We start from the raw sequence: 10,470 nt of genomic DNA, 5'->3' as shown, positions 1-10,470 counted from the left end.
GCACATCGTGGCAACTAAAAGAAAAATTGTGACAGACATGAAGTATGTAAAAAGTGTTTCATAAAGTGCTGTTTGTATTTACAACATAGTTAGGTTTAGGGTTTGACTTGCATGAAATTAGACCTCATAGTGTTGATTTATTGTTAGTTACCAATCCTATCTCATTATTCTTGATTTTCAGGTTTTATCACTGTTCTCCCATCGGCTCACAGAGCCCATGCTCCCTGAGGGGAAGCCTGCAGCTCTATAGCAAAAGTGACTCAGGCAGTCTAATGCACAAACAAAGATTTTAAACTCTTACCCCATACTCCTTGCCTTTTGAATGTTTTCTCTCTGGAAACTATCAGATTGGGTTCTGGGAAATGTTGTAAATGACTGAGTGAAATAGGTTGAAAGCAGATACCTCGCATTCAGTCCTAAAATAACTCCTGGGGGGGTGGAGGTGGGGGGTTGTGTGCTGAACATTTCTGAGCGATGTAAGAGTGTTTTCCTGAAGGGATCAGCAACAACACCATGTCCCAGTAAAACACATGCAGGTTGACCATGAAACCCACTTTTCCTGCAGGAGAAGTTGAATCTGGGTCACAGAATGAAAGCTGAAAATGGTCTGTCATCTAGCACAATTTATTCCACCATTTGTTTACAGTAGCTTTGTAAATGCAGTTTGTATGTTGATTCGTAGTAGTCTTCACACATCAGCTCTTGGCATTCTGAAGAGTGAGTAACACCCCACATGACTGGAATATTAAACAAATATTGTTAAATATGAACAAATGAATAAATAAGCCCCGTTCAGCGGCTCCACAGTGGGACTACAGAGTCCTTTTAAGGGTCTGAGTGGCTCACGTCTCCCATCGCAGACAGCCAGACCTGCTCTAGCAGAAATACAATGTGGGGAACCGACAGTCGCAAAGACCAAGAGGCGCCTTTTCAGTCGCAAGCACACATGCACGAACAGTCATGGATGGATCGTGAGCCAACAGGCCCGCGGGCACAGGCTTGTAAAAGGCCTCCACCAAGGAAGACACAAAGAAACGACAAAAGACTTTAAATGACACGTTTGTGGCTGTTGTCCACCTCTGCTCGTCTTCAGGGTGCTTCTGCATTTGTTCCTCCATTGTGTCCATTTATTTCTCTTTTTGGTCATTTTTTTATTTCTTTAAAATTCTTGTTTTTTACGTCATTTTAAATTGTTTTAGAAATTCTGATTTTCGTTTGTTTTTGTGGAATTATGAATTTCTTTGATTTAATTGATTATGAATGTCCATGTTGCAGTTTTAAATTATTCAGAGTCAATTTTTGGCTGTTTGGAAGTCATTCTAGTCTCTCAGTAGACATTTTGAGCCCATTTTTCTAACTGTTTTGATTCATGTGAGTCATTTTTGAGTCATTTGAAATTTCTTTGTAACTGTTTAAAATTATTATGAGTCTGTAGTTGTTGTTTTTTTTCTTACGTCATTAATCTCTCTGTGGCTGTTTCAGGTCATTTTGAGTCCCTTTGGTAGTTATGGCTGTTGTTTTGAGTTATTTTTGAATCTTTCTACATCATTTTTGAATCATTAGTGTCTCTTTGTAGTTGTTTTCAGTCATTTGGTAGCCACTGAAGTTAGTTTAAGTCTCTTTGTAGCGGTTTTAAATCATTTTAAGTCTCTTTGTTGCTGTTTTGAGTCAGTCGGGTCTGTCTGTAGCTGTTTTAGGTAGCTGTGGGTCTCTGATTTGGATCTTTTCAAATTTCTTTGTAGCTGGTTTTAGAATATTTTCAGTTTCTTTTTATTTATTTGTTCCATTTTCAACTCATTTGGGTCTTTTTGAGTATTTTCAAGTCCTCTTATTATTTATTAACAAGAAAAGACAGACTCTGGACCAGGGTTGTCTGACTCCTTGGGCCTTGGTGCTGTGCCCAGTGGGCCTGTTCAGAAATCCTTCCATGCAAACAGTCATATGCACAGAGACACTCATTCACACTGGCTCTCGCTCGAGGCTCTCACAAGAAAATGACTAATCATGATCACATGAAAAATCTGGCAGATCTTAAAAGAAAGAACCGAGAGAGGTTACAAGTGAAATTTACAATATGTCATGTCGCTTCTCTGTAGCTGTAAACATCAGCAAAGTAAAGGGAGGACTGCCAGTCGCACACACGGGGAACATGGACATCTACACTGTAAACATTTCAAAACACACACGGCACTGTCTCAGTCAGCCCTCTACGATAACCTTTCATGCTGCCTCACACACACACACACACACACACACACACACACACACACACACACACACACACACACACCCAAGGCTTCAGCAAAAGCTACATTGTCACCAGTCCACGCATACACACACCCACATAGTGTACATACACATACCAGGTGAAGCACAGTAGGAGCATAAACTACATCGCTGGCCCCTTCTGGCCTCCCAGTCAGGACTGCTCCTTTCCACCAAGCCCCCAGTCCCTCTTACCAATCCATACATACAAGACAAGCTGACATCCCAGTTTGACATTTTTGACTCTTTCTGCCTGCCAGGTATGCGTGAACCACATCTAAATAGCACTGCGGAGACTTTAAATTAATTATTTGAGTCATATTGGTGAGGAAGAGTGCAGAACTGAGGCAGGAACTATGAGAAAGGAGCACACTGGGAGCCAGTCTGTTATGATAGGACGTCACCAAGTTGGCGTCCTATTGCATGAGATAAGAGGCCCACCCACTAATGTACAAGTCTTTTTCTCATAGCGAGCTCCTGCAGCTCAACAATCATCCATTTGCCGGTTTTCTCCTTCTCCTCCTTCCATATCACTGGTTCCCTTCCTTCTTCCTCCCTCCGCTCTGCTTCCACTCCTCTTCCGAGTTAAGGCCATGGGAGGGCTGGACACAAGTGACTGACAAGCCTGAATCCAAAGATGTGATGTAAGGCCTGCGAGGACCTGAGCGTATCAGGGAAGCAGCTGGCCGCGGTTGAGTCAGAAGGGAAGCTGAGGCCAACTAAGCCCTTTAAGGGACTCTGTTAGCTTGAAGAGGTGCAAAGGATGAAAGGAGGGGTGGTGGGTTCTCAGCAGTATCATCAGCAGATGTAAGATGGAGGGAGTGAACGATGGTTCGACAGTTATGCTTTTTTTTCTTTTGGTTCAGTTCTCAAGGAGTAATTATTTTGGTAGGATGATGGATTCTGTCAGGATACGTAAGTGTTGATCACTTTGATTGTTTCACCAGATTTGGTTACGCCTGTGTCCAGATATCCCCGGCAGGACCACGAGATGTCCTGTAACAGACAAGAAGGTGGGGGAGAGACAGAAAGAGATTTTACTCTTTAGTATTTATGCCTCATTTTCAGTCTGTCCTGGTCAAATCCACCATTTAAGCAGCAGTAAAAAGACAACGCTGGCTCTTTTGCACACTGTACACACATTTCTTCTGTAATATTTGGCCTTCTGAGTGTGTTTCTTACCTTGAACAGTATTCAGAGTGGGCCCGGTGGTCAGTCAGTCAGAGGGGTGTTCAGGGCAGGACCGATTGATCTCAAACCATGAGTCTATACAGCTGCAGAAACAAACAGAAGGCATGACGTTGCGTCCTGAATGCAGCTGCAAACACAGAGTGAACTTAGTGCGATTACTTGATCTATGCAGCTGATAAAAATAGAAATTTGATTAAGCGTTGAGAGCTCATAAGAACACAATTGAATTATACTGCAGTCTAAGATGGATTCAATACTACAGAGGGTTGTTGCTAAAGTAACACGTAGGCATGTTGGAAGGCCTCCATATCCTCCCACATTAGCAATACATACACAACATGCAACTTATACTGTAGACGAGACCCAGGGGGGAACACAAGAGCGGCACTAATGTGCATTATTTCTCACCTTGTAACATTTTATATTCTCGCTGTGTTTATGGAAAAGTTTGCAATAAAACACCCTATAAGTCTTTGTGTGGGTGGGAAGGACATCTTTTGTTTTAAGCAGCAATTTAAGCACCATAAAGTATAAAATGAAAATAAAAAGAAACACATGAGATGCAACCATCAAAATGTTTTTTAATAACCAAAAAAAGGAGCTGTTTTGCAAAGCAGCTCCAAGCATTTTACCAGGATTTTATATCAGCATGGTACCTTTTTAAAAATTACAACAGTGAAGGAAAAAGATGATTTACGTAACATTTAGGAGCATATGAAATCAACACCTGAAGGGTAACAGCCATAACAGTAACACAGGTATGAATTTTTCAACAAATACTAGTTTTTAATATAGATAAAAAACATTGTACTTACACCACAATGTTAATATTTACTGACTTTAACACACGTCACATATAAGCTGGAACTGAAAAACAGTAATTTGCTGGAAAAAATTGATTTGAGAGAAAAGTAAGTAAAATAAAATAAACTGATATATTGCATTTCTTTCTTAAATTGAACTCCTGCTCTAGACTTTTGTTTTCAAAGGGATACTTCAGAATCAATGTGGCCCTGTGGAGCTGTGCCCCAGAAATATATATTCTGAGAGTAAAAGTGAAAATTCTGTGAGTAAATGTGCCCCATGTGACATTTTGATCACAATCACAAAGCAAACAGCGCCCATCATCCACAGTATGAACGATGAATACTCTCTTTGCAAAACCTCAGGGCGAGCGTTTTTGCTGCCGCATCTCGGTGTTTCGACACAGGACACTACGAGCGAAGGGTGGAGCTAACTGTGAAACTGCACGCTCATTGCCTAACAATTTCTAAGTGATTAGTTGTTGGCTGATGAGCATACGCTGGATGAAGCTCCTTTTTATTACTTCTATACAACCAGAAGTCTTTTTTCAACCACAGCAGTCGCCCCCTGCTGGCCAGTAAAGAAAAAAAACATAGTTAAGTTAGTTTACCGTTCTTTTCCTTTAGCTTTAGTTTTGAGACCTGGATATGCCTCTTATATATACATGAAGTTCCTTTTTTCATTTGCTACGCTTCAAACATCTGTTGGAGGTATTGGTTGGAAAAGGGCGCTATCATCAGAGTGCATCCAGTCGTCAATCCATGACTGCGTAGTCAGCATGCATCGTATGGGCAAAACAGGCTTCCTGTTTCCAAGCTTTCAGTGTTTTATTTGTTCCTGAGTAAACCGGTTTGGCTGTGATTACAGTTAAGCTTCATAACATGTTACTCACAGTTAAATTAGGAGGGGACGGCAGTAAAAACTCCGGACCTGTGACACCATCACGTACGCAGGTGTTCCAATTGTACATATCGCGAGTCCGTGCTCGCGTTCTCGGCGGGTACGTACTCCCGTGCGTTCTCGGCGAGTACGTACTCACCGAGAACGCGAGTACGTACTGGCGTACTTGGGCACTGATAAACGGCCTAATTATTTTCAGTCACAAGTGCCCCCTAGTGGGCCCCCAGTTGAATTGCAGCCAATTTCTGTACAATGGGAGAAAGAAGAAGTGGAAAGGATACTGGTCCAAAAAATTAAAGGAACACTAAACTCACATAGTGGATCTTTATGAAGGAAATCTGAAAAATCTTTCCTGACATACGCTGCGTCATTTTTGAGGACAAAATTACACAACGAATATCAGTGGAAACCAGTATCATTAAACCTTTGAGGGCTGGATTCAAAATCACAGCAAAAAAAGGTTAAAAATTGTTAAAGTGTTTCCTTATTTTTTTGAGCAACTTACTTACTGACCCGGAGTCTAATGTATACCTCATCCCAGTGTTAGCTCATATAAACTGTGTGAGCACAAGCTAATGTGTGTAAGAAGATGGTAACTGCAGTTCACTTAATGATGTCATTAATAACAAATGTTTTTTTTCTGGAAGTTATGCTGAGCTGCATTATAAAAGTTTTTAACTCTTAGACACGAGAAAACAATTCAGACATGCAAATTTGGGCTTTAGGGTCTAATGGCTGGCTAATGATGAGTTACAGCCTTGCAGTTATTTACTAAACACACACAAAAACTTGCAGGCGTTTAGCTTAACTTTATGACAAATGAGCTCAATATGATGTAAAAATTATTAAGGTCATGATGGAGGATGGAGGATATTCTCCTGGGAGGAACAACACAAACAACACAGAAAATAAAAGAAACAAAACACGATTTTCAGAACGGTTCTTTAGTTTCATTTAGGAGTTGCTCTCTGCTTACACTGCTGTTAGAAAATGTATGGACGGAGTACTTCTCCTGGGTAATATACTGTATAGCCACCTTTATTTTGAAAACATAATTCTGATTACATTACGGCGACAAACTCAGTGAACCCGGGACTTTTGGGACTTCTGGGGATAAATGGGCAGTTGCATGAGGCTTTTCCATTCGTATATGGTAATCATCTCAAGCCATCCAGATAATGTAACAGTGATATATCAGTGTTTAGATATGCTATCATTCAATGGTGTAATATGAATAACCTTTAAATCAAAGGCACAGGGCCCGTCCATCATTAAGGAATGCCTTTATTGAGATGCTGTGAGTCGACTTAATTAGAAGAAGTGCAAAATTATATAACGGGCAGTGATTCAAATCTATGTGTGTGCGTGTGTGTGTGTGTGTGTGTGTGTGTGTGTGTGTGTGTGTGTGTGTGTGTGAGTGTATGTGTGTGTGACTGTACGTGTGTGTGTATGTGTGTGTGTGTGTCATTCACCTTTTGTGGTAGATGCAGAGGCACGGCAGTCTGGCTATGGTGTCCCCTTGCTGCAGTTCCTCTAGACATATCACACACTCACCGGCATCCCTCGCCAACACATCATCTGAGGTGGCAGCCGCACACACACACACACACACACACACACACACAGCAGAAGACGAATCAGTATGCACCAAAAACATTTCAGAGCATATCAAACACAGCAGAGAGCAGTGGGGGGAGCAGATTGGTGCATCACACACAGCAGACACAGTTTAGTGGTTACTGTTCGCCCCATGCAGCGGTGAACATGCACGAGAAGGAGTTTGGAGATGAATCAGGAGCTTCGAATCTGTTTCTCCTTGTATCGTGTGGAACTGCATTGATTTCTTCAATCTGCTTAACGAGTGCTGAGATTCCACTTTCGTGCTAATATACAGAGTAACCCAGCACTGCAGAATGGTTCTTTCCTCCACAGTGTACGATCATATTCATATCCCCTGAAAACCTGAGTGTTTCTGTCTAACATTGAAGAAACTCTGTGCTGGTTTCTCATAAACAAAAGTAGGGGTGCACTGAATTATTGGACAAATATTAGAACTGTCAAGATCATATTTCCTGTGATGAAAATAAATAAATAACCATAAAAACCAACAATAAGACATCCAAGTGCCAAAAACTGCAGTTCCTTAAATGGCCACTTGAGGCCTACTCCAAATGATTAAGTGAACCCCATAGACTTTAATGTTAAAATAAACTTTTATATAAATGAAATGGATTATTATCATGGGAATTTATGTAAGCTACAACCTCTGAGCTCAAAAATAAAGCCAATCCACATGTGCCAAAAAGTTTTATTATTCTTATGGACAGTTGAGGCCGGCTGTAACATCAAGTCAATCCTGTTAGACACCCAACTTTATGCTCAGGTACAACAAAATACAGCAAAACTTTCCCCTTCAGAAACTGTAGATGCTGATTTCATTTTTTTTTAAAATTTGTCTTAGTTTTAAAAAGTCGCTAGCACTAGCTAATAACTCTGCCCTCCACCCCCTGTTTTCAGTTCCATAAACCCAACATGATGCCAATTTAAACGTAGTATTGTAGATGCTTCAAAACCAGTTCATTGTGGTTCATTAATTACCAACATGTATGTCAGCATTCAGAGTGATTCCCCAAAGGAAACAATAATGTAGATTCAAAAAACACTTTAAATGCCAAAAACAACAAAAAGCACAAACTGTAATCCAACATTATGTCCATGCTAAAGAAAGACAATCAGAAAACTTTATTTTTTGCCCCCTAAGAGTCCCTTTATAGATATAAATGGCAATCAAAACTGAAAAAATACAATGACTGGCCTTTTTTTTTACATAAACTATTTCAGCAGCTCTTCAAACAAACATCTAATCAGCCAATAACATGGCAGCATCTCAGTCCACGTAAGCATGTAGACACGGTCAAGACAACCTGTTGTCGATGGTGATGATGACAGGACAACGAGAGGAAGCAAACCCTAACGCCTAACAAAGTGTTTTTAATTTACTTTAGTTAATACTTTACTTTACTCAGGCTTGTGTGTGTCCTGTGCTCAATGCTACAAGTACAAACACAATCTAATGAAACTGCAACTCCCTAGCCTACATACATACATGTCAGGAGCATCAGTGGACATTAAACATGTGACTGACTGCAGCATAGTAAGTATTTCTGTGACTGCTGATATCCTGAGAATTTGAGTTTACTCAGAATTGAATGAAAGGTCACACTGGTTTGAGCTCCTGTCAGTCAAGAAGAGAAATTTGTGACAGTGGTGGACAGTGGCCCCCCAGGACTGAACCAGTAAAGAATGAAGGAAAAAAAAACACCACGGTCTGACGGATCTCCTTTTCTGCTGAAGCCACAGATGTTAGGGCCACAATTTAGCATCAACAGAATGAATCCATGGCCCCACCCTCCCTTATGTCAACTGTCCAGGCCGCCGCTGCTGCTGCTGCTGCTGCTGCTGGTGTAATGGGGTGGGAAATGTTTTCTTGGCATACTTTGGTCCCCGGAAAACGATCAATCATGGTCTGAATGCCACAGCCTGCAGGAGCATTGCTGCTGACATTGTGCATTTGTATAACAGTAAAATTAAACAATCTATTTTTATATTTTACAGAATGATCATTCTTCAGCTTAATCATGCTTTGCAACACAAAGCATGATTTTATTGTTAAATCTGAGTCTCAAACTAATTTTCTGTGCTCCGTCTACAAACACTGTCACGTTGTACTTAAAAAGATAAGGTGAGACAGATGAGGTTTTTTTATCCAAAAAACTTAGGAAACCCTGTTTTACACCCAAAAATATGAAGCACAGCAAGTAGCAACATAAATTAACAGCTTAATTAAGTAGAACAGTTCTCTGATTGGCAAGACTTAGTAGAACAATTCAATAAAAGGAAAAATTAAATATTGATCATGACTTAGACCTCAGAGGATTAACAACCACAGTTTATATATATATATATATATATATATATATATATATATATATATATATTCACACACATATATATATGTATATATATATATATATATATATATATATATAACACCAAAACATTTGGAAAATGTTCCTGCTCTGCCTGTGGCAAAACAAAACCCAGCTCTAACCAGGTTAACCTGCCGGTCCCCCAGTATCGCCCTCTGGCCCTTCCATTGAACTAGAACCATCACAGTAATATTCACTGTCTTACTGCAGCATGTTAATCTCTTAACATCCACCCACTTATTGCGGTGACCTGTCCAGGACCCATCTTTGGCAAATCTCATAACCAACGTATAACAACAAGATGCATACAAGAGATGTGATCCGAGTTCATTAGTAAAGCACAGTATCATTAGATTTGCAGGGATCTATGTGGAATTTGGACCTGACATTATATGTAAAGTCATAAGGAATTATCCTCTAATCCAATGACCTGTAAAAGTGTTTTAACTGTAAAATAAAGTCACAGATAAGGCCTCATAAATTGTCAGTGGAGGCAGAATTTGAGCCCAGCCATAACCCCATAACCTAATCCTAACCCTAGATAAAGTTTCAGTCACTGTTACGCAACCATAGGAACCCACATTAACATTATTCATGTGGAAATGTCACACATCATTGCCTCGAGGCTGGAAAAAAACAGTGTTGAGGATTTGCCAAAATGATAGTAGATCCCGTTTTTATCAGTAAAGCGAAAAGAAGGATACTTGATGGGGGCAGACTGTGAGATGGAATAAGAGACAGCATATGCTCAGACTGCAAATCAGCTTAGTTCCTCAACAAACTCCCATAACCTCGCTCCTCTCATCCCTCCCTCCCCTCTTTCTTTCTTTTGAAAAATAGTGTCTCCTGTCTATTGTTCACATCCATCCACCCCTTAAAAACACCCAGGATCTCTCCGAATGAGCACTCTGGATTAAGTGGCAGTAATCTACATCGCGTCTGATAACAATACATCCAGTCCTCCTCTTAGCATCTTGCACATTACTTCTTATTAGCCTGCAAATCAAACCAGGAAAAACTCAGAAATCAATCAACTGCCAAAAATCCGGCACAGTCCTTAAAGCCACACAGTTTTGCCCGTTTGAAAATGAGTGCAAAGTGTATTAAATTTAAAGTCAACACCTGACCTGAGCTGATAATCAAGTTAAGAGGGTTGTTCAATCGTGTTTGCTTCACCTGTGAAAATGCTTTAAAAAATGAGGTCATCTGGATGAAGCCAGGGCTCTAACTCATCACAGCTCTGCCTCAGCCAGAAGTCTCAGTATTGATCGCAGCTGCAGCTGTGAGGCTTTTAACCATATCAGGCAGCAGCCTGTCACCT

General features: G+C 40.5%; 1 protein-coding gene across 1 annotated transcript in view; it reads right to left on the bottom strand.

The window, feature by feature from the left end:
* Nucleotides 1–608: 608 nt before the first annotated feature.
* Nucleotides 609–10,470, bottom strand: part of znrf1 (zinc and ring finger 1) — a 64,110-nt gene continuing 54,248 nt past the window's right edge. Inside the window, exons 3-5 of the mRNA XM_003439400.5 lie at nt 6,633–6,738; nt 3,448–3,539; nt 609–3,261 (exon numbers count right to left, since the gene is read on the bottom strand). Coding sequence (XP_003439448.1) covers nt 3,482–3,539; nt 6,633–6,738 — 164 coding nt within the window. The 3' untranslated portion in view covers nt 609–3,261; nt 3,448–3,481. The remainder of the gene's footprint in view (nt 3,262–3,447; nt 3,540–6,632; nt 6,739–10,470) is intronic.

The sequence above is a fragment of the Oreochromis niloticus genome, linkage group LG7 (genome assembly GCF_001858045.2).
Source record: "Oreochromis niloticus isolate F11D_XX linkage group LG7, O_niloticus_UMD_NMBU, whole genome shotgun sequence".
NCBI classification, from domain to species: Eukaryota; Metazoa; Chordata; class Actinopteri; order Cichliformes; family Cichlidae; genus Oreochromis; species Oreochromis niloticus.
This window is presented reverse-complemented; position numbering and strand designations above follow the sequence as displayed.